Raw genomic sequence first — 25,330 nt, forward strand, 5'->3', positions numbered from 1 at the left:
AGGATTTTTTAAAAATATATAACTTATTTTTGTCATCATTCACCAGTCCATGGTAGGATGGCTAAGAGCATAAAACTGTTTAAATTTGAGTTCAACAACCTTATTTTACCCCTTTGTATAGGCAGTTTTATTACTTTGATTTTAAATGTAATCATTCTTATTAATTTTATTTTAGGTAAAATTTCTATATGTATAATTTGTTTATTTATCTGATACATGTGTTTTTGTTTTAAATCGCCTCAAAATAATAGTAATTCTAAGTTTAATAGCCTCTATTGGCTAACCGGCCACTAGGTGGCAGTATAAGCCACAATTTTCCTGCAAATAAAGTGATAAGAAGTGAAGTTGAACTAACAGTAAAAAAAAACTGAAGTGGGTAGATGAGCCTAAATTTGAATTCAAGTGTATCATTACTTCAATATGTTGTTAATCAAGTACAATTAACAAGAAATTATCCAAAAACATAACAAGTGAAAGTAAAATGTACTTGGTACGAAGGCTGAGTCAGAATCTGATCATAATATCTGCTTAAATTTGTATTAAAACACACAGAAACAAAATTATGTGCAAATTCTGGTGTCTTACAAAATGAAATATAACACAGACTTTGTTTTTGTCAGAATAATGCCTAAATTAAGAAAACCCTTCATCATAAATAAACTTGTGGTAATGTGATCTTTTAATAATCCTCTGTCGATTACTTTCTGACATTCATAAGTCAAAAGGCAAAGGTCTGCTTTCATGCTAAGCTGAGGATAAATCCTAGAGGGAAGAAGTCTTCGTGTAATTTGAGCCTTTCTGACCTGAATCTGTCCGTCTCGGGGTCTTCAGGTGGTCATGTGAAAGGTCAAAGGTCAGGTCAGGGTGTCTGTTGCAGCAGACATTCGGTTATCCAGACAACAGCTGAGCAGAGAGGCTGCTGTACTGTCAGACCGCTCTCCAAACTACAAACCAAACATTTCATTTTTGAACGCCTTTAAATCTTTTTTATTATTATTTTCAGCCAGCTAACTTTAGCTGATTTGACTCTTTCACTGTTTTTTTTTTATTGCAGAATTTACAAAATAAAGAAAACAGAATTTTGGATGAGCTACAACTGTCAGATATTTTACAGGTAAAGAAACCAGTACAACAAAATGTTGAAAGTTAACAGTTTGTTCTGGAAATCATTACTTTACTGGTGAAGTGATTTCACACATTCAGATAACTAAGAATTTGAATTGCAACTTGAATTTGCTTGGCTTTAGTAAAGATGGTGTTTTTCTTGCAACTCTTAAGAAATTAGCATCAGTGACTCACAGTTAGGGCTGTTAACTCACAGTCAAGGTTCTGGGTTCGATTCTCGGCCCGGGGTCTTTTTGCATGTTCTCCCTGTGCATGGTGGGTTCTCTCTGGGTACTCTGGCTTCCTCCCACCATCCAAAAACATGACTATCAGGTTAATTGGTCTCTCCAAATTCTCCCTGAGTGTGTCTCCTGTCTGTCTCTGTGTTGCCCTGCGACAGACTGGTGACCTGTCCAGGGTGACCCCACCTGGAACGTTAGCTGGAGAGGCACCAGCAACCCTCCCAACCCCACAAAGGGACAAGGGTGTATAGAAAATGGATGGATGGACTCACAGTTACTAAACAAGAGTATCTTCTTTTATTACAAAACACAAATCAACAAAACCATAAATAATTTATAACAACCTTTTCTGAGAATCTGCACTCTTTATAAACTGTACAAAGATAATTCATAAAATAAATAAATGCATTACTAGCTTAGTAATCAGACTAATTCCAGAGAGACAATATATTTGTGCTAATTGAACACAAAAATGTTGCTTGATGCTGACAGTATGGATCATTTAACAGAATGAAGATGTTTGTTTTTAGAAAACATGCTGGGGAAAAATACATTTATGTTTCAAAAGGGTCTAAATTATGTCTGATAAAGAAAAGTCTTTGGTTGCTACAGTTTTATTTCATTTTTGTAAAAATCATTAGTTTTGTTTAATCACGTAAAACAGGAAACAGCTTTGTTTGCACCATTTGTTGAGGTTTTAAACAAAAACATATTTGTCTTTTTCACCCGGCAGTAAAAACAGGGATCCATTAACTGTCAGTAAAACTTATTTTTAATGTAGCAGATAATAAGAGACACTGAACAAAGACGCATGTAAGACTGGAAACGAGGTATATCATGTAATACTGACTAAATAACTCTTGTTCCTCTTCTAATATTTTCTGATCATTCTCCTGCCTTTAATCTGGACTTTAGAGTTGATTTATAGAGATGTTTTTTATGCTTCACGGGTTATTTGAGGCCTGCAGCAACACAAACAAAAAAAAAAACTTGAGAAATCTAGGAAAAAATGCTGCTGATCCGTCTACTATGCAGTTTGCTGTTCAGGTTTATCTTCCACAACTTTATGACATCACCAAATGACAAATTTGATCATTTCTTACATGAAACTTTCTATTACATAAAAAGTTCAGTTTTGCTTTTTTTATGTCAGGTTATGTGGAGCTTTATGAATATTTTTAACAGAAATTCTGCAACAGGAATTCAATTGTCATAAATTCTTGCATGGATAAAATGCAGCTAAGTTGCTCTGCTGTCTGTGGCAACAGTAAGTTCTGCTCTGCATAGGCAGTCAGCATATTTCATTTTTGTAAAATGTAGAAATATTACAGCTTGAAAAATTCACAACAATGCTTCTGCATTATCAACTAAACATTTGGGTTATTTCACTGGGAGACATTTTCTCTTAGAGGAACCATGATAAAATTAGGCGTCTCTATGATTCTCCATGTTAACACTTCAAAAAAAATCTGCATTGTGTCTTTAAAGAAACTTTTCAACATTTAAAGTATCAACTGACCTGTCGGCACAGAATCGATCCTTTGAGAAAATTTCACAAAATAACTCAAATTAGATTTTTTTTTATCTGAAAAAGATTTAACAGAAAGATCTTTATGGACACAGAGTCCCAACAAGATGGTTTTACTTGTCAGCTGCTCTATCTTCTCAAATAAGAGTGAGGTGTCCTGTAGTCCACTGTGAAAAACATGTTAAAACTGACAGCCAGATCATAATAATACTGATAATTGGGGGAAAAATATGGATTTTATGTTATAAACACTATTTAGAAAAAAAAAAAAACTTTTCTCCTATTGCTTAACTGAAATTGACCCCAAAAGAAGAAACTGTCACTCTTGTCTGAATGAACATTATTACTAATTTTATAATTCCTGGCACCTTCTATGTACAGTCTGAGCTACTTCCAAATGTTCCCGACTTTATATATAAAATATGGAGCATCACAGGGAATTGACATATTTAATGTTCTACCTGAGTATTAAATGTACCAGAAATACTGTAAACCTTCAAGAACACTTTCATTATTTAGAAGACTATCAAAAGGAAAAAATAACAAGTAAAAAGCTCTATACTAGGCTAATGTTTGAATTGTAGAGCAAAATAAATGATATTCTTTGTACGGTTGTCTGAACAAAAGATTATATTAGACGTATATCTTCAGACATATTCAGGAGAAGCCTGGAAAAATGAGCAGGTGTTTCACAGAGTCATGTCCTGAAAGGCTTCTCCTCACCCAGGACTCGGTCCAAAGCCGTTTGTCTTTTCACAAGTGAAGGAAAACTCAAAAATTCCTGCATCTTCCCAGTCAGTAGACAAGTCGAGGCACTGCGAAGGCATCGTGTTAAGGTACCAACTTCTCTGGTGTCTTATCTTCCAAATCCAGTGTTGCACATAGATCCATCAAGTTCTGCACTGAGGATCCAGTCAGTGCCGTGAGGCTCCTGGACGGTGATCAGTGGTTAGGAGAGGATTGCAGGAACCCATCGTCTCCCACACAGGTTGTCCATGCTGGCCGAGCGTTTCCTGGCTGCTCGCCGGATGTCTTTGTATTTGTCATCACAAAGTCTGGAAATGGCCTTTGGAAAGAGGGGAAAAAAATCCAGTAATGATGAGAGAGTTTTGTTTTTGGCACAGCAGGACACACATTTTGTCATAATTAAGCCACTGAGGTTATTTTGTAGAAATGTAACTAAGAATCTGTTTTTTATTGTCTTAATGATTTGCTACAGTGAAGATTAAGGCCAGTGAAAATTTTTTTAAAAAGTCAGAATTCTGAAATAATTTTTTTTGTCCAATTTGCTGCAACTAATAAGATACCTAAAATTTCCCAAAAAAATGTTGTCATTGATATTTCATGAAATGTTGTCCCATTTTGAAACTTCAAAGCTTTTGGAAACCACTGATAAAGATATGCAGTAAATGCAAACATGTAACCAGTTAACAGTAGCCAAGAGATTTATTTGCACATTTTCTCCTTTGTGTCCCACCAGATTCACATGGAGAGTCCTAATCTTATTGTGTAAGACGCCATGTCATCCATACCCCAAGAATCAACAACTCAAAATGTTTCTGATATTATAAAAATAACAAGTTACACTGAATAATTTTTTTAAAATAAAACATTGTCAGAGCAGCTTCTACAAAAAAAACCTAAAATATTGGTTGATTTTAAGGATTTTTGCACATCAGTGTGTGCAACCAAGTGTAACTTGGATAATTATTGATTAAATAATGGGGATGGTTTAAGGAAAAATTAGCTGCTGCTGGAATGTATTACCACATTGCAGAGAGGACTGAATGCTCCCTCTTTTCTTTGTTTAATTTAATTGTTCTCTTCCTGTTTCCTGATAAACATCAGAATAAGAAAAAAAGCTTCTTCTTTCTACAACAGACTTCAATGGAAACAATATATTTTACTTGGTGACAAGTAAAATGATCTCTACCTTATAATCATCACATACCACATTTAGGTTAAATACTGTAACAATGTCTGTTTAAAGAAATATACATTTTTATTCTTTGATCCCACCAGATTTAAGAACTTCCCCAAAAGCCGCCTTAAAACAACTACATGACAAAACTACTGTAAAGGAAACAGTCTGATGAAAACACATTGTTTCCTTCTGGATGAAAACGTTCCCACCTCTAACTTCTGGGCCTTTTCCCTGCTGAGCGGCTCCAGCGGGAAGCTCAGGTTGTTGGACTCTGACAGCGATCGCAGGTCGAAGTAGTACTTGGCGTAGACGCTGGACGGAACGTTGATGTTGAACTGCAGCAGCTCCAGGAACTGGCGCTCCAGTTCATTCCTGGTTAAAAATAAGAAACATAAAACATTTGATCTTATTCCTGAATTACTAAATGTAGAATATTTATGGGGTAAGGAAAACAGATCTGAACAGTTCTCCGGCCACGCTTTAGTTTGTCTCTTTATTACATAAATTGTCACATTTAAAGTTCCAATAAATAATTGTTTAATTTTACATGGTGTGATTTTGAACTGTGGTGAGTTTTGCACGTTTACAGAAAAAACTGAGATTCTTAAAGGTAACATAAAATACTGCACTGCTTGCGCTTGCATCCAAATAAATCCAATATATGTTTGTTTTTGTTTTTTTTTTGCTTAGCTTTATTTTATTTACATCCATCCATCCAACTTATCCAGTCTGCGTCGGCAACATCTTCCAAAAACTGAAAGCTTGAACCCGTCACTATTTTCTGATTATGCTAAACTGTTCCTAAGTTCTGCTTTCTTCGCTATTAAAGCCTCACAATCTTCTGTGCAACTTGCACTCGAATCTGGTCCTTTTAAATCGAACCAAAGCACGCAGACAGAGCTGACTCACATGTCTTCCACGGTTATGTCCTTGAGGATCTGACAGTAGTCGACGTTCCAGACAGCCTGGTCATCCCAGACCTTTGAGGCCAGCAGAATGGCGCCCAGAACAATCCTCTTCCAGTTTCCAGGACAGATGTCAATCTCTGCGTAAGTCAGCAGTCGCTCCAGGTACACCTACAGAGCCAAATCAGTGCAAACAAGAAAATGATTTTACTCATGCAATTTTATGCCTGAATAACTTTGCAAGTACTCATTCACTCTGTGCTGAATTCCTCCTTCTACTTCTGAGAACCTTTGCAAAAAAAGTTAATGCACGTTTAATGCAAAGACCGGTGGAAGTAATTTTCCACATTTTGTTTCACATTAAGGAACGAGTTGCGTATGTTTGCAGTATGATCAGAAATCTCACCAGTGTGACGATGGCACATTCAGCCGTGAGCTGAGCAGCGCTGAACAGGGTTCTGACGAAGCGGTAGATCTGCTTCTGCTCCGGGTCATGCTGGTTGTAGTCCAGGGGAACCTCTGATTTCTGGAAGACCGGGAGCAAAACACGGACAGAAATGAAAAAAGGAAGTTATTAGTGACTCTAAAGCTCTTACACATCAGGATATAGTTTAATAAAATATGAGAGCTGGCACCAAAATCCATAAGGACTTAAATAATTATTGAAGAGTTTACCCCCAGATTGAATAAACTCTTTAATAATCCTATAAATAAAAACTTACTAACAAAACATTCCTCACATTTTACCTTAAAAAATAATTTATATCACTAACTCTTTTTCACATTTCTCACCTTCTGACAAAAACATGCATGAATATTAAAGAACTACATTTTTCCTGTTGTAAAACTAAAACAAAATTCTGTGAAATCCCCTTTTGTTGCAATTATACTTGCAAATCTTTGGGATGTCTTACTAACTTTTCATATCTACATATAGAAGACTTTCCCATTTTGTTTTGCAATATAAGATTACCTGCTTGCGCTGAATTTTACTTAGGAGTAAAGGACAGTGAATGCAAATACATGTCACACTTTTTCAATCATTATTTGTAACAATTATATATTTGGACTGTGTTTCTTTCACTTTTATCACATAAAATCTCAACTTAATTCTCTAGTTTATGGCTACAATGTTAGAAAACATGAAAAGGTTGAAGTGATATGAACTTTTTTCTATCACAACGTTGTGCAGTATTACGGAAACAAGATCACAATCTAACATAGCATGCAAAACATGCAAAAGAATAAAATCAGACAACTCACTGAGAGAGGATGAAGCTTTTCATCAAAGATATCCAACAGCATGCCTCCATTTGTGTCTCTGCAATTGGAAACAAATATTTATTTTGAAGTTTTGGACATAAATTTAAAGATTCAACTTAAGATATGTCAAGCAACAACAGAACGTCCAAAAAAATAAAACGCTACAGATTCAGTTCAGATTCAGAAATTTCAAGTGACAAAAAGAAAAAAAATCCTTAATCTAAAATTTTACATCAAGTGGACAGATGATGCCTGTCAGGGCTCCTCACCTGTTTTTTATATGGTAGTAAATGGCTAAAGTGACGCTAAGAAAGCAAAAGAAAAGAAAAAAGTCAGAAAACAGAAATATTTTTGCTATGAATGCACAGTTTTCATGTTCCAACCATTTGATGGTGTATTTGAGGTTGGGCTGGCTGACTGTGTTGTCGTCCAGGAAGATGGTTGAGCAGGAGCTGTATTTTCTCCTCAGACTGCCGTGCTACAAAAACACACACACATACACACACACACACGCACACACACGCACGCACACACACACGCGCACACCCACACACACACACACACACACACCCCCCCACACACACACACACACACACACATACACAGAGACTGGATTACAGCGAGCGTTGTTTTGTCTGACCCACATGATTCTGGGAATCCAGTGATGTGCAACATCATATTTAACAAGAAGAATTGCATTAAAAACTGATGATCAACAACTTAATTTAGTTTTTACTCTGCACTCACATTATTGATGAAGAGGCTCTTTCGTTTTTCTCGCACTGTAAAAATGAAAAATGGACAAAAATGAAAAACAGAAAATGATTTATGATTGTAACTGTAAGTTGCAGTAAGCGACATGCAAAAGCTGAAAGCTATCAACCTGCACAACATGCTGTTAGAACAGGAAGCCAAACCAAAAAAGGAATCAACTCTGTTAACTGCAAATCACAAACATGTTGCTCAAAGTGTTAGAAGCTGCAAATGAACACCAGCGGCGCACCGAGAGGGTCTGGCCACCAGAGGGAGATGAAACCACAGCACTCACCATTCCTGTAAATCACATCTGAAAAACAGAAAAACCAGCAAACTTAAACTTTCTGCACCTCAGACAACAACTCTTGAGATGATGTTACAAACAGATTTATAATCAATATGTTATTTTATTAAAGCAGCAGTAGAAATAACAACTGCTTTCTGTTTTAAATAAAAGCAACCGCATCATGTTAACAATTTTTGTGTAAACACAATACCACTGAAATCATATTTTTACTCAAGATCATCTCCCTGTGAAAAGCTTACACTGGTACAATGATATGTCTGCAATATTAAAAAATGTCTGTTTCAAAAATATCTTGAATTTCTCTGTAAGTAGACATCTGTTGAATGTCCACAAAAAACATTTTTACACATTGAGGTTGTCAGAAATAAACGGTTATTTTCTCTTTTTTTTACTGTTCATTAACTTCCACAATCAGAGAAAAATCATGTGATTGTTTAAATTTGTAATAAATAAATTAATATCTTCAGAAAAAATTTAAAAATGTCATAATTAAACATACATGCAAACATTTTTTATTGTGTATAATGGTTGCATACGTTTTGTACATTCAGATATTTAATTAAGAGAAAAGTTTTCATAGCATGTTTTTGTTTAAAAGTGCCCTCTAGTGGAAGAAAGTCTGTTACTTATTTCTAGACATGTTTTGGAAAAAAAACACTGAAAACAGCTTGGAAAACTACATGAGCTGAATAATTTACTGAAAGTCAACTTTCAAATAACCATTAAATGATCAGAACCAGTTCTTTACAACCCTTGAAGATTAAGATGAAGATGTTGATGAATGTCGTAGATCCTACCAGACAATTTCCACATTGATTTTCCTGAATCTTCACACAGCCTGAGAAAAATACCATTAAGGAAAACAGGCTGCTCACCGTCATTATGAGATTTGCTCAAGAAAATAGTGCTGGCCCGAGGATGGTCTGATGGGTTGTACTCCATGTTCAACTCTGCAATCAAATAAAATAAACACAGAGAAATAATCAATCTGAGATAAGTTAAGGAGAATCATAAACATGCATAAATATCTAAAGCTCTTCAAAATCAGATATGGCATATCATAAAACTTAAAATGTATTTGCGTCTCCATTGTGGAGTAGCACATTTATCCCACTTTTGGTGACACTGCCACCATCTTTTGAACCATTTCTTATGTTTAAAGTTTGAGAAGCTTTGGTTTAAGTGGAGGTTTAATTGCTGTTCTTCTTTAACTGTTTCTGTTATTTACAGGGATCATGTTTGTTACGTTATGATGGAAAAGAGCTGTAGTTTGACCTTTTCCAGCTGAGCTGGTGAAAAACTCTCCCACACACACACTCATACACACACGCTGTTTTCTATCTCTGTGGAAACATTTCTGACAGTCCCATGAATGTGTCAAAAATGTGATGCTGCCTGTTCCACTCAGCCAAGCGCTGCAACAAAAACACTCTGTAACTGGACGCTCAAACTACAGTGAAAAGATAAAATATTATATAAGACAAAGATGATCAGGGTAAATACAGATTAAATTTATTAAGGGACAAAGCCATGCAGAACAATCATGCAAACACTTTTTGGAGTTGTGCTCACTTTGTTGTAATTCTGGTATCTGCTGTAAAAATTCATCAGTTTTATGTTTTCTCTATTTGTGGATAATGGATCTGAGGTTTGCAGGAATCCCAAACATTAAGATATGTTTACCTCTTTCATCCTTTCTATGTTAATAAATATAATTGATTTTCCTTTTTGAGTTTTCATATCGGTTCTGTTTAAGTAATGAATTATGAAATTAAACTCAACTTTCCAAAACAAAAGGTTGCTAATCATAGTTAATTTCTTATTTGAAAAAGGTTTTGTGGTTGTTTTGTATTAGTCAAGGTTGGTCTGAATCGCTTGTTTCTCTTGATAAATGAAATCAACATCATTTTCAAACTGCTATTTTTGTTTCCTCAGGTTATTTTGTGGCTCTGTAGCAGCTTCAGCCTGACAGTCCAGAAAACATTTCAGGATCCATCAGGGAGCTCCCAGAGTTTACAGCATCTCATGTCACTGCTGATACACGATACTCATCACCTGAAGTAAACTCTGACGAAGAACAGCGCTTCACTGTGGCGAACTGAAACCCGTCACCAGGAGAGCCTGCCTCTCTGCCTTCCTGCTCCTGAATAATGAACAAACAACAAGTCCTCCCTGCTCTACAGAGATCAGCTCCAGTTCCATGGTGCTGCAGTGGAAACACTGCAGCACCAAAAACCGTCTTATAAAATCAAAATGTTTCTAAGCTGTGAAATTATAATGTTCTTGATGAGCATTGTAATCTGCTGGAGTAATCTGCAGCACATTCTCAAATGCTGCTATCAGTTACCATAAGCTTCTACAAAAACAGATTAATCCCATTTATTTCTCAGGTTTTTTTCTTTCTTTGGTCCTGAAAAAGACAAATAGCCTTCAGGGTTTAAAAGATTTTCTTATCTAAGTCAAGGAACAAAGGAGGAAAATCCTTTGTTTTCTTCAAGGTGCTTGAGAGAACAAAGACCTGAGAGCCCAGAGAAAAAAAATCTCATTTACCAAAACGAGATTAAAGGTGTAGCCTTCACTCTTCAGCTCCACGTTTCCAGTTTTCTCCATCTATTAAAAATATGATTATTAGTTGAATATTTTGTTCTTGCTTCTTCCTTCAACCTTTTCACAGAATTTGTGCTTTCTAGTGAAATGTGCTTCATGCAGTTAATATGTTTCTAAACTATTAATATGTTTTTATGAATCACAAAGCAACTTCAGTAACGTTTTTATGACTGTATTTTAATTTACGGTGACTATATTCACCGTAATACAACCTCAATGCACTGCATTAATATTACTTCATTCATGGCAGTATTACTGCATTTTTTCATAAATTATATATTTAAAAAAAAAGCAAGGCAAACCTATTTTTTTTGTCTATAATGACCATTATAAGAAACAATTCAAATACACTTTTTTGTTGTTCTATTCTTTGAAAATATCAAAATTTTTCTGAAATCTTTAGATAAGCTTACAGATGATAAATAAAGATACGTGTTTATTACAGTTTGAATAGTGATTTTTTAAATTATTTTATGAAGTTATTTACAGAATGTCTGTGAGATCTGCAGTCCGTTGCTGTGAATGTGATCTCTGCGTTATTGTTGGAATCCGCGGCAGCGTGAACAATGTTTCGCTCCCATGCAGTCAGGGAACGTGCTTCCTGCTCAGTCATGCATGCTGATCTTTAAAGGTTTCATTTCGCAGGAGAAACTGGACCAATTTGAATGGTACTAATGCTAAATGTACAGTAACTAATACAGCTGGGGTCATTTATTCAGTAGCAACCATTCAGGCATAAAAAAGTCTCAGAAATTCAAAGGATGGACTACAGTTGGATCTTTACATGTAAAAAAAAACAGTTTCATATTTGGACCTTCGGTACCAGAATCCTCTCATAATGACACAACTTGTTCCTTTTTCTTGAAATAAATTTAGAAGAAAACAAAAAAAAATAAAAAAAACAGAGCTTGAACTATTAGCTTAACTGTTAGAAATGTTTTTATGACAAAATAATCACCAATGACTGGCTTATGGTTCAATCAGACAATGTTAAATACACATGACCTCCACATGACCCCAAACGCCTGGAGGGGAGAGGAGAGCTGCCTGTGAAGGCACTGATAACATGCAACCTGCACACGAAAATGCTTCCATTAATGTAATCTAATATAACACCAAGCAAACATTATAGACCTTTTTAAAAAGATACATATGGGCGAATTGTTTCTACAAGAACTGATACAAACATTCACTGTATCTTATACTTTCAGGCAGAATTAATAGTTTTAAAATTATGTTCCCTCATCATATATATATATATATATATATATATATATATATATATATATATATATATATATATATATATATATATATATATATATATATATATATATATATATATATATATATATATATATATATATATATATATATATATATATGTATATTAAAACCAAATTAAATGTTAAGGTTCAATCTCAGTCTGCGATGATGAATAAACTCATTTACTTTAAATTAAAATGAATATTGATCTGAAAGAAGATTTTGTTTAATGCTTGTTAGAAGCCGTCAGATCAGATGCTTCAGGATTAAAGTCCTCTTTATTTTAACAACATGCATCAGTATCACATTCTGTTTTATGTTTCCCCATTTAGAAGGGAAAAAGTGTTCAAGATTTAAAAACAAAATCCTAATAAATAAAGTGTTTAATGCCTCTGACTCAAATATTTAGCAAAAAGAAATTAAGAAAATTATAAGAATGCATGTCAACTGATAAAGTTTATATCTCAGCTCTTAGATTAGTCCTGATAAAATATTAAATAAATCTCAGTTTAAAAAAATTATTTCATATTCTCTATTAATTTCCTAGAATTTTCTATCTATCATATAAACATAAAAATAAGATCTGATGCTTTATGCCATACTGAGTTCTGCACTGACATAATATCATGACAGTGTAAAAAGAAAAAATATTAATTCTCTTGATATCAAATTAACATTGCTCTTTAAGTCAAAGAAGAATGCTAATATATAAAAATATATTTAAAAACAGAGGTTTTCTGACAAAGGAATACATTTCACATTACAGGCATAAAACTTGAGACGTTTTCTGAGTTTTTGTCACGTAGGTTTTGCAGCCTTGCACACATTTCACTCAGAAGTGAGGGGAAAAATGTCTGTGGATTGTAAAGGTTGCTGACCTAGTCCAATATCTGGCACATCAAAAACCTCCAGCTAATAACTGAGCAGCATTCCCGACACAGAGGCTGACTGGAGGAGCTGTGCAGAGCAAAGCGCTTCCTGCCTTCATACTGTACCTAAATAAGACGGCATCAGCTGATGCCTCAGAAAAACACAGTCAGCTTTGTGGAAAATAAGGCAGCTCATATGACCACTTTGTCTCTTGTTCTCGCTGTCCCCATCCATCTTCCTCCTCCAGAGTTGGCGTCTGTTTGTAATGTTAGTTTATCAGATTTTACTTTAAATCTTCCAGCCTGTTCGGCTCCGTCGGGTTCAGTGAGGCTGAGACTTCAATGTTTCAGCAAAAGTCTGTTACTGTCAGAGATGATAAGCAACAAAACATGGCAGTTTGGGAAATATTCATGTTGGTTTTTATTGTTGTAAACTTCACAGCATTGTTTTCACCCTTGGTTTATTCAATTAAAGTTGCAATTAATTTTGTTTTCTTCTGGAATCAAGAAGGAAAAGCTTTCAGATGCACAGTCACATGAGGACAAATGATCACTTAAATCTGCCATAAAGAAGCTACAGCATAGTTACAGATATCAAGAGTAATAAGTTGCTGCACACTGCTGAAAACACACTACAGGAAAGACACACATTACTCTAATAAAGGTAAAGGTTTAAAAGCTAGTCTTGGCAAACTGTGACCAGCATGCCTGATACACAGTATACTAGGGACATGCTGCCTGAGCAACAATCCTGATTAATTAATCAGCTCATATTAAGCTGGTGTTGTTCAAAACGACCAGAATGGCAAAAACAGATAATATTTTACTCCAGAAGTATAAGAGTTAGGTGAGTAGAATAAAAAATAGAGAACATAAACTGCAGTAGGAACTGGAGCAAATGCTTAACAGGAGAGTAGCAGGAGAAAGTTGCACAGCGTGGGAGTAACTAGAAGACCTGAATTCAGTCATTTAAAAGGGTGTCCCAATAATTGTGTCCAAGTAGTGTATGTATCCTTGTTTCTTTCACAAATACAAACCCATAAACTGTGCTTCAAAAGAGTAATGTCAGTAATAAACCTGTATTGTAAAAGGTGGTAAAGTGAATACCATCGTTCTCGATGTTTGTCCAAAGCAGCTGACAGCAGTTCAGCCTTAGAGGAGCTTTAAAATGTCGGTCAGTGACACACTGCTGCAGCAATCACATGTCCTTAAGATTCACAGCATGCTACAGGGTCAGCTACGCACACAACAATAAGAACTGTGTTGTTCAGTTAACATGGGTGTTTTTCACTGAAACATTATTTTAAAGGTAAAGACCAACACTAAACGAAAAAATGCCCACAAAAATCAAAAAATCATGATGCTGCGTTTGGCTTGATCAACGTTCCCTCAGATAATGTGTTTTGTTGTTTTCAGTCACTAAAAGTTGAAATCTCTGGGTTTTTCAGGGAAAGCAAATGAATAAATATTCTGCAAATGTATCCCAGAAGGATTCCCATGACTCCCTGAACTCCATAATCCTCATGTGGATGATTATCCGCCTTACGAATGGCAGCTTGTCCAAACAGGGCAGGATCGCGCCGAACTCAACGGCTTCTGAAAACAAAAAACGCAGCCAAATTTCCAACTCTTACAGTTTTAGAAAAACTATATGAAGCAGAAAAATTAACATGGTTTTTAGTGGCAGTGATGGATGGGACAATGTGGGATGAAACTGCAAACATTATCTATTACCCTCAATCAGGGTTTAGTTATACTAAAAAAAATCATGTAGGATAAACAAAAGTTTATTTATTTTCCAAACTAGACCCAGTTTTCCTTCAAGTTATGAATTAAATGTTTAGAAATAAATTTAAAAAAGTTTATTTTAACTGATCTTTAATTCTAAAGGGCTACATGCATCCACAGGACATCTTTGTCTTGTTTTTGTTTCATCTACACAGTTTTATATATTTTCCAGTTATGATTCAGAAATATGTTACAAGATTGAGCTTTGCTTTTTTGATAGAACATTTCTGCTCTGTAAAGTAAAAGTAAAGTCTAAGTATACTTTAGCTGCTTTTAGAGGATTTTTATGAGCAAAATGTAAAAGTTTATGAATAGAAAGGAATCTGAACATGACAGGTTTGTTTGGAAAAATTAAAAGAAAACACTTATTTTCTCTCAAAAAATGTGGTTGCACAACTTGGGTTTGAAAGATGAATCCAAATGAAGCACAAAACTTCTAGAACAATGTTTGATAAATGAGAAACTCTTCCTACTAACCATTCAGCACGGTAGAGGAAGCGTTATGCTTTGGAAAATCAGCACTGAGTTGCTGGGACTGAGAAAAATACAAATAAGTTGTTTTATACTTCTAAACTTGTTAAGTAGTACTGATTTGTTCTATAACTCTTACCAACTAAAAGCACACATTTTCTTCATTGATTTGCAGATGCTGTAGTTTTAAAGTCCATTTAAGTGGCAATAAAAATAATTGTGAAAAGCCAGTCCAATGCTGTGAAGTAATTATGCTGTCCTGTCATATCCTCTTTTAATTGGGGTCAGTGTCGTCCTCCGTTTATTGTTATCAAGGTGAACTGCTCTCTGTATCATAATGTTGATTTTAGGCCATATTGCCACACCATAGAATCAGTCCTTCACTCAAAATGATTAAAATGTGATTGTAAGAGATCTGTGCAGCCCTAGATTATTCTACAATGCAGAAAAAAATAATAAAGTTAGACAGAAAGCAAATACTGAGATTTATTTCTGCTAAAGATGGTTTTACATGCTAATAAAATTATCAGGCGTACTTAATTCTTCTAATTCTACTGGATAACAGCTTATAGTTTGTCAAAATGTTTTAAATGGTTGCAAAACAACCTTGAATATTATTCATATGACACCAGAGCTAATTGTGGGGTATTATAAAGCAGTGACACTAAAATGCTACCAACTTCTTATTAATGCTGAAAAGGGAACATGTGACGCCTTGAAAGCCGACTTGTAAGACTTTTAAATTGAGGCGTGAATTCTTGGCGCTGGTTTCTCCCCGGAGGCCTCGTCTATCTGCTCCAACTGGATCCCAGCTGCCTCCCAGGGACTCCGCTCTTCATGTGGAGCTGCACATTCTAATGAAGCGCTGTAATCTCTGTCGCATACTGCCAGTGAATTCATAACAGAGCGAGCACATTAGATACGCTCCGGTTTCAGTCACCGCTTCACTGAGACAGACTGCGTCTCAGCACGGCTCATCTTTATCCCTCCCGGAGGAGTCGGCTGACCCCTTCAGTTTATGCAAATATTTATCAAATACATGTTTAATACCCCAAAACATGCATTGTAGGATTTCTATCCTACAATGCAATGGTGGAAGATTTCCAAGCAAAAAGGAAATCTTAACCTGATACAGACAAAGCACTCAGGTTAACAGCTGCTACAAACAGCATGCAGAATGTATGAGGTATGTATGCTCTATGCAAGCATACAGGACGGATCAATACAGGCTGATATTACTGAATAGACAGATGTTTATGAACTACATTACATAGGGACTGATTGTTTTCTTTGAAGTTAGCAGTTCTGTCTCTGTTTTAGTGATAAAAACACCTTGGAAAAGTTCAAACCTTAAACGTTTCAACATTTTTGACGTAATACCTACAAAAATCAATGTATTTTATTTGATTTTACATAAAAAAAAACTAATTCAAAGCAGCACATAATTGTGAAGTGGAGGTAAAATGGTACTTTGAAATATTTTAATGATTTAAGGACTTTGAGTTAATATTTTGTGCAATCATCTGTTGCTGCAATTCAATCTATTAGGGACATTTAGATGCAAGTTTTGAACATCTAAAAACTGAGATTTTTCCCACTTTTCTACCTGAAATCCCTCAAACAGGTTGGATGGAGAGTAATCAGTCTTGCCACACACTGGCAATTGTATTTAGGTCTAGACTTTAACTAGGCCATTCTACCACATACATGTGCATTCATTTCAACCACTGAAGCTCCATCTGTATGACTGGAGTCAGTTTCTTGCTGAGAGCTTCAACTATTTCATCACTAACAGCTTTTCTTTCAGGTAAAATTAGCTCTAAAAACACACAAAAATAAATATGACTGACAAAACTGTAAATGCATATGGGAAAATAAATAAATCAAATATATTGTAGTGTATTTTTCACGCCTATCTTTATTAATTTGATCAAATTTTCTATTTAAAATAAATGATCCATTATATTCTGCAATATTCTCTGGGTGTACAGACACTGGTCGTCTGCTGATCAGAATGGCTGTAATGTGATCTGTAGCTTCTCCACTCAAGTAAACAACATAGAGAACAACGACTGCCACCGGAGAAAGAAACGGGTGCTTAATGTAAAGCAGAAGACGTGGGTCATTCAGTCAATCCTTTAAGGGATAAGAAGACCTAAATGGAGGCCATTGTTCAATAAATGCTCCAGATATTTCATGTTTCTCTGGCATATTTATTCTGATCTTCCTGACCAACCACATCTTCTCGGATGGGAATCAGCTCAGGTCACACCCTGGACAGTGTTCATGCACTCATAGCACAATTTAAAGTATTCAACTGACCAAACACTCATTTTTAAGGATAACAAAACCTAAAGAGGTGTATCAAAATACTGGCAATTTAAAAAATGAATGAAAACTTGTACAGATTGCATCCTATTTTGTGTCAACATATGACAGCATTTAATATCAAACTGCTTACCAAAGATATATTTGTCGAGCTGGATTAACTTTCACTATCTGACATTTCCACCAGATTTCAGTTCCAGTGACCAGGATGCAAAAGTTCAGTGAGAATAATGGAGACATTTTCCAAACGTCCTGCAGCCCTCATCAGAAGCATTTAAAGCTGAAAATAAAGAAAAATACTGTTTGGGTAATATGAATAAGAATAGAATAGCTGACCAAGCATCGATTGCAAGAACCAAGACATTTATTTTCTTTTGGGTCGTGAAAATAACGAGTAGATTTCTGTTAGAAGCAGGAGGCCTCATACAGTTGCCATGTATATGAAATCACTGACTGCAAATAAGGCAATCCATTCAGCAGAGCGTTTCCAATCCTGAATGGCTCAATTGTAACGCATATTAGCATGTATCAGTGGAGGCTTGGAGTTGGAGGTGAGGGGGTTGCACAGTTGCTGCTTCTTTCATGCACAAACTGAAAACAAAGGCCAACACAAAGAATGCCCTGATCTGATCCGTATGTTTCTGCAACATCTCTATATTCCATGTGACAAACCTGCACTCATGGCGGCCAAGTCCGTCTTTACTATAGGGTGAGGAGTGAGATTATATTTTTCTCCCTCTGGGGTTATTAAACCAATAAGATTAATGTATTATTTCATATTATTTTGAAGACAATAGTGTGTGTTTTGCCTTTAAAACAACTTATACGGATAGAAAAATAATGAATGTGTTACTTTAGTGTCTAATGTTGAAATTATTTGGGAACTGTTTTCATTTTATTTTCTGTATCCTATAATAATTATTCCACAATAAGCAATTAGAAACACAATAAATAGTAAATGGAAAGATTCAGAGATTATTATTATTCTGCATATATCATGCAATCTAAATGTATGGCTATAAATTTACCGTCAATGTTTTCCCTGTCGCTGATGTGCTGTAGGTTGCACGCCGTCTCCTCCCTGCTCAGATCCGACTCCTGGTGGTATGGCTCCAGCCTGGAGTGGGCATTTCTCCGCAGCTTGGGGCTGCCAGACACGCAGCAGGAGGTCGTGCTCCCCATTTCTCCTCCAGGTGTATAAAAACAAATAATCCTTTCCGCACTGAAACAGGAGCTGAAGCGGCCCCGAGGAGCCCGTCATCAACACAGATCAACTGTGCGCTCGGGGCGCATCCTCAGCAGATCCTGTCAACCTTCAGCGTCCACGGAGAAGCTGTCACACGGTGCGGATGTGTCACTTCCACCCTTACAGTGATGGAGGCCAAATAACAAATCCACAGTCACACGCATCGTGAGGAAGGACTCATCTTGTGACGCTGCAGGCGCACAGTGATGCGTGAATCCTGGAATCGTGCGACACAATCCAGTCTGCGCTGCGCAGTCAGGAAAGGCTGATGGTTGTTACTGCGCTCATTCACATGGTTTACGGTAAGCACAGTTATGAACTGCTTTCAAAAATAAAAGCATGTTTCCGGTATACATAAAATGCGGCGTTCCTGATTGACAAAGCTTTCCTGCACCCAAGCAGCAAAAAAATACTAAAACGATTGGTGATTTGCTTTCAAATGTGACCTGCGTTACAAGGCTCGTTTTAAAATAATGCCCGATTAGGACTTAAATGAATTGTAAAAAAAAAAAAAAAAGAAAGGTGTTTAACTTTTGAAAATGTCACTTTTCTAGTCAGATTTTTCATTCAGTGGGCCACTGGTGGTCTGCTTTTGGAGCAGCTTTTGCCTCAAACTGTTAGCAGAGTAAGTGTGATTATGGAAGCAACTATATTATACTTTTTTTTATATTTTCACTCATCCTGTTGAAAAAAAATTGTTTTAATACTCATGTATGATTAAGTGGGAGAGTTGACGTGATGCTGCCCTCTATAGGTCTCACTTCATGACTATTAAAGGAAGACATTTAGAGAACTAGAAAAAGTATATTTCCTGTGAAAATCCATGTGTGAATGCTGAATGCTTTTGTTGAAATGCCAAAACGTTTGAAGTCAACTGCTGAAGACTTGCAGAAATGTAAGAAATAGGCAGAAGCACCAGAACAAATTATGATCCTGCAAAGTGCCTAAATAGGATTGTTATAACTGGAAAACTGTTGAAGAGGAGTAAACGCTTTTGAACAGTGCAGAAATTATACCTAAACAGTATTAAAAATTGGTGGAGAACAGAGTTTACAAACCTAAACCATAGGTTCACTGCAGTTTATAAGGCAAAATTATATAAAAGACTAAAGTATGGTTAAATAAATAATGGCTGCATCTAGGCTACCAGTAGCATGTCGAGATACAGTAATATATTCTATGCAATGTAAAAAAATAAAAAAAATTCATGTAAAACCTAAAATTTGAAAAGCACAGAAACATTACCCTAATCCTTATGAATGAAATCCATGGTTCCTGAGATATTGACATGTGTTGGGAGGCATCATTTAGCATGGTGACTACAAAAAACATGCCAGAGTACGAAAAAAGCAATGTCAAAAACTCAAATTATTCCCAGGTGTTAAACAGCATAAAAGCTGCTAAACTGCCCAACTTCAAAATGGTAACTGCCTTGTTTCCTCCAGGACAGCCCTGAAACTGGATGGTTGATTCCAATTAATAAGCAGGACCTGAAACAGCCACTGTGAAACATAACGGACATTTTATATTGTAATTCACAATTCTGCCACAGGATAGAGCGGTTACCCCCAAAGCTGTATATGAAAAGTATGATGGTTATTTTTACATTTCATGTCAACTGATTTATATGATGCATATTTATTGGATTTTTCATGGATGCATTATATATTGAACTTTATATTTATTGAATATGCATATTAACTGAAAATGATTGTTTTGAATTGTCTATAGTGCAAAGAGTGCCATTTATTGAATTTGTGTGCACACTGGAATAATTGGATTATATTTATTTATTGCTTATCGCTGGATAGCTTAGCTGGTCAGAGCGTAATGCTAATAATGCCAAGATTGTAGGTTCAATCCCTATACTGCCCAATGAGACAATCTACACATCAAAAATGAAAAAGGCTGGAAAATGGGGGGGGACACTTTAAAAATGAAAAAAAAAAAAGTTGAAAAATAAAATCAATACTTCAAAATAAAAAATGTCTGGAAAATGAAATCAACTCTACAAAATAAAAAATGTATCTGAAGTACAATCAACACTTCAAACTAAAAAAGGTTGGAAAATAAAATTAACACTTCAAACTATAAAAATAGTTTTAAAATTAAATCATGGCATGGAACAATGTCAAATACTTATACCATAGATCAGGGGTCCCCAAACTACGGCCCGTGGTATGGTTCAAAAATACAATCAACACTTCAAAATACAAAATCTCTGGAAAATAAAATATTATGTATATTGTTTTGAAAAACATTAGAATATAAGCACTTTTATCAAATCTTCATTGTGGTAAAATCATGTAAGTTCTTCTTAAATCCATGGAAACTCAACAGTTTGTAAGGTGGGTTAGCTCAGTGGGTTAGAGCATGGTGCTGGTAATGCTGAGGTCATCAGTTCAATACCCATACTGGTCAATTCATATGTAAAGTCTTTCAGACAATCAACACTTCTAAATAAATAAGGGTTCAAAAATAAAATCAATACTTAAAAATAAATAAGGGTTCAAAAATAAAAGCAATACTTACAAATGAAATCAACAGTTAAATAAAAATGGTTTAAATATAAAATCAATACTTAAAAATAAATAAGGGTTCAAAAATAAAATCAATACTTAAAAATAAATAAGGGTTCAAAAATGAAATAAATGGTTCAAATATAAAATCAACACTTCAGAATAAACAAGGGTTCAAAAATAAAATGAACAATTTAAAATGGTTAAAAAAATCAACATTTCCAAATAAAACATTGCTGGAAAGTATACATTTAAACAAGTTGATTTTGAAAAATCAACTTGAGCACTTTTGTTAAGGTCATCTAAGTTTTTAGCAAACTGCTGAAAACACATCAATCTCAATGGCAGGTTTTCTCAGCTGGTCAGCATGTGGTGCCAATAACGCAAAAGTCATGGGTTCAATCCCCATCAATATTTCCACTGAGACTTGCACTCAGATACCTGGATTCAGAGTACAGACCATGACACCAAAAAAGGTGGTTGACCTTTAGTAAACACCTGTGATGAATAGAACATGCAATATCTGTTTCTGTCTGGTTTCAAACCAGAGACCTTTTGCGTGTGAAGCAACCATGACAATCACTACACTACAGAAACTCATGCTCTTTCCACTGTTCCTGGTAGATGATCCAAAATTTGTCATAGACTAATGTCAACGATGGTCATGGAACAATGTCAAATACTTATACCACAGATCCTCTCAGAGAGCACAGTAACTTGGTGAACAAACTGTCAAAACTAAACTATTGCCTAATATCACATTAAGTCTATAAACTAAGCCTGGGATCAAAAAATGTATTGAAGATGTCAGGAGCAGAGACCAAAGGTTCTACTGAGACTTGAACTCAGATTGCTGGATTCAAAGTCCAGAGTGATAACCATTACACCATAGAACCACCCAACAGTGGTTGCAGTTTAAGTAAACTAGCCTCTATTTCAAAGATGCCTACAATGGCATATGAAGCATCACAAAAGAAATGTGTGTAGTGAGACACACAATGTGTGCCTCACTACACACATTTAGAAGAATAACATACAAAATCTGTTTTTGTCTGGTTTCAAACCAGAAACATTTTGCATGTGAAGCAAATGTGATAACCACGACACTACAGAAACTCATGCTCTTTCTACTGTTCCTGGTAGATGATCCAAAATTTGTCATAGACTAATGTCAATGATTGACATGGAACAATGTCAAATACGTATACCACAGATCCTCTCAGAGAGCACAGTAACTTTGTGAACAAACTGTCAAAACTAAACTATTGCCTAATATCACATTAAGTCTATAAACTAAGCCAGGGATCAAAAAATGTATTGAAGATGTCAGGAGCAGAGACCAAAGGTTCTACTGAGACTTGAACTCAGATCACAGGATTCAAAGTCCAGAGTGATAACCATTACACCATAGAACCACCAAGTGGCATTTGAAGTAAAGTAGCTTCGATTTCAAAAATGCCTACATTGAAGTCGATTGGCAAATGAAGAATCATGAAAGAGGAAGGCTCTTGTTGTCTCACTAGACACATTTAGAATAACATAAAAAATCTGTCTCTGTCTGGTGTTGAAGCCGTGAACTATTGCATGTAAACCAAACATGGTAACCACTACACTACAGAAAGTGAATTTCTCTGCTTTGTTTCAGTTTGATGTTCCAAAGTTGATGATGTGAGATGCAACGCATTAAAGTTTCTACTGAGACTTGCACTCAGATACCTGGATTTAGAGTTCAGACCATGACACCAAAGAAGGTGGTTGACCTTTAGTAAACACCTGTGATGAATAGAACATGCAAAATCTTTTTCTGTCTGGTTTTGAACCAGAGACCTTTTGCGTGTGAAGCAAACATGATAACCACTACACTACAGAAACTCATGGTCTTTCCACTGTTCCTGGTAGTTGATCCAAAATTTGTCATAGACTAATGTCAACGGTCATGGAACAATGTCAAATACTTTTTCCATAGATCCTCTCAGAGAGCACAGTAACTTTGTGAACAAACTGTCAAACTTATACTTGTGCCTAATTTCACATTACAGTCCATAAACTAAGCCTGGGATCAAAAACTTGTATTGAAGATGTCATTAGCAGAGACCAAAGGTTCTACAAAGACTTGGCTAAATGGCTAACAAATAAAATCAAAACTTACAAATACAAAATGGTTCAAAATCAAAATTAACACATTAAATTAAAAAATATCTCTGAAATACAATCAACACTTGAAAATTAAAAATGGTTCAAAAATACAATCAACACTTCAAAATACAAAATCTCTGGAAAATAAAATATTATGTATGTTGTTTTGAAAAACATTAGAATATAAGCACTTTTATCAAATCTTCACTGTGGTAAAATCATGTAAGTTCTTAAATCCACGGAAACTCAACATTTTGTAAGGTAGGTTAGTTCAGCAGGTTAGAGCACAGTGCTGGTAATGCTGAGGTCATTGATTCAATACCTCCACTGGTCAATTCATATGTAAAGTCATTCAATCAACACTTCTAAATAAATAAGGGTTCAAAAATAAAATCAATACTTAAATATATATAATGGTTTAACACTTCAAGATATATAATGGTTCAAAAATGAAATCAACACTTCAAAATAAACAAGGGTTCAAAAATAAAATCAACACTTCAAAATTAAAAATGTTTCAAAAATAAAATCAACATTTTCAAATAAAACATTGTTGGAAAGTATACATTTAAACAAGTTGTTTTTGAAAAACATGAGGATATGAGCACTTTTGTTAAGGTCATCTAAGTTTTTAGCAAACTGCTGAAAACTCATCAATCTGAATGGCAGGTTTTCTCAGCTGGTCAGCGTGTGGTGCCAATAACGCAAAAGTCATGGGTTCAATCATCATCAATATTTCTACTGAGAGCTATTTTCTACTAAGCCTGGGATCAAAAAATATATTGAAGGTGTCAGGAGCAGAGACAAATGGTTCTATAGAGACTTAAACTCAGATCACAGGATTCAAAGTCCAGAGTGATAACCATTACACCATAGAACCACTAAGTGGTGTTTGAAGTAAAGTAACTTCGATTTCAAAGATACCTACAGTCATGGCCAAAGATTTTGAGAATCACACAAATATTATATTTTCACATGATCTGCTGCCCTCTGGTTTTCATGTGTGTATGTCAGATGTTTTCATCACATACAGAAATACATTTGCAATCATATTATGAGTAACAAAAGCTTTTATTGACAGAATTAGTCAATGCAGCAAGTCAATATTTGCAGTGTTGACCCCTCTTCTTCAGGACCTCTGCAATTCTCCCTGGCATGCTCTCAATCAACTTCTGGACCAAATCCTGACTGATAGCAGTCCATTCTTACACAATCAATGCTTGCATTTTGTCAGAATTCCTACGTTTTTGTTTGCCCACCCGTCTGTTGATGATTGATCACAAGTTTTCAGTGGGATTAAGATCTGGGGAGTTTCCAGGCCATGGACCCAAAATCTCTATGTTTTGTTCCCTGAGCCAGTTAGTTATCACCTTTGCTTTATGGCAAGGTGCTCCATCATGCTGGAAAAGGCATTGTTCATCACCAAACTGCTCTTGGACGGTTGGGAGAAGTTGCTCTCGGAGGACATTCTGGTACCATTCTTTATTCATGGCTGTGTTTTTAGGCAAGACTGTGAGAGAGCCGACTCCCTTGGCTGAGAAGCAACCCCACACATGAATGGTTTCAGGATGCTTTACAGTTGGCATGAGACAAGACTGATGGTAGCGCTCACCTCGTCTTCTCCGAACAAGCTGTTTTCCAGATGTCCCAAACAATCGGAAAGGGGATTCATCAGAGAAAATGACTTTACCCCAGTCCTCAGCAGTCCACTCCGTGCACCTTTTGCAGAATATCAGTCTGTCCCTGATGTTTTTCCTGGAGAGAAGTGGCTTCTTTGCTCCCCTCCTTGAGACCAGGCCTTGCTCCAAGAGTCTCCGCCTCACAGTGCGTGCAGATGCACTCACACCTGCCTGCTGCCATTACTGAGCAAGCTCTGCACTGCTGGTAGCCCGATCCTGCAGCTGGAACACTTTTAAGAGATCGTCCTGGTGCTTGCTGGTCTTTCTTGGGTGCCCTGGAGCCTTTTTGGCAACAATGGAACCTCTCTCCTTGAAGTTCTTGATGATGCAATAGATGGTTGACTGAGGTGCAATCTTTCTAGCTGCGATACTCTTCCCTGTTAGGCCATTTT

At 35.8% G+C, this 25,330-nt stretch overlaps 1 protein-coding gene and 2 non-coding genes across 3 annotated transcripts; all 3 read right to left on the reverse strand.

Annotated features, from left to right (window-relative positions):
• Positions 1-1,620: 1,620 nt before the first annotated feature.
• Positions 1,621-21,570, reverse strand: LOC106903562 (cyclin-Y-like). The gene is made up of 11 exons (XM_014967462.2): positions 18,387-21,570; positions 8,905-8,979; positions 8,015-8,032; positions 7,714-7,748; positions 7,350-7,444; positions 7,236-7,271; positions 6,967-7,024; positions 6,110-6,229; positions 5,708-5,874; positions 5,008-5,170; positions 1,621-3,940 (listed from the first exon to the last, which is right to left on the reverse strand). The coding sequence occupies exons 1-11, from the start codon at positions 18,538-18,540 to the stop codon at positions 3,824-3,826; spliced, it is 1,038 nt and encodes a 345-aa protein (XP_014822948.1). The 5' UTR covers positions 18,541-21,570; the 3' UTR covers positions 1,621-3,823.
• Positions 21,571-21,947: 377 nt separating this feature from the next.
• On the reverse strand, positions 21,948-22,019 carry trnaq-uug (transfer RNA glutamine (anticodon UUG)). Its single transcript has one exon. It is a non-coding gene; the product is annotated as a tRNA-Gln (tRNA).
• A 447-nt stretch (positions 22,020-22,466) lies between these two features.
• Positions 22,467-22,538, reverse strand: trnaq-uug (transfer RNA glutamine (anticodon UUG)). Its single transcript has one exon. It is a non-coding gene; the product is annotated as a tRNA-Gln (tRNA).
• Positions 22,539-25,330: the final 2,792 nt, after the last annotated feature.

Source organism: Poecilia mexicana, unplaced genomic scaffold (assembly GCF_051168715.1).
Source record: "Poecilia mexicana isolate PSO_F unplaced genomic scaffold, ASM5116871v1 scaffold_17, whole genome shotgun sequence".
Lineage (NCBI taxonomy): Eukaryota > Metazoa > Chordata > Actinopteri > Cyprinodontiformes > Poeciliidae > Poecilia > Poecilia mexicana.

Coding starts and splice junctions, on each gene's coding strand:
- LOC106903562 (XM_014967462.2), bottom strand. CDS start 18,540: ATGGGGAGCACGACCTCCTGCTGCGTGTCTGGCAGCCCCAAGCTGCGG. Junction 7,025..7,235: donor TACTACCATATAAAAAACAG/GTGAGGAGCCCT, acceptor TTCCAATTGCAG/AGACACAAATGGAGGCATGC. Junction 5,171..5,707: donor GACATAACCGTGGAAGACAT/GTGAGTCAGCTC, acceptor ATTTTTAACCAG/GAATGAACTGGAGCGCCAGT.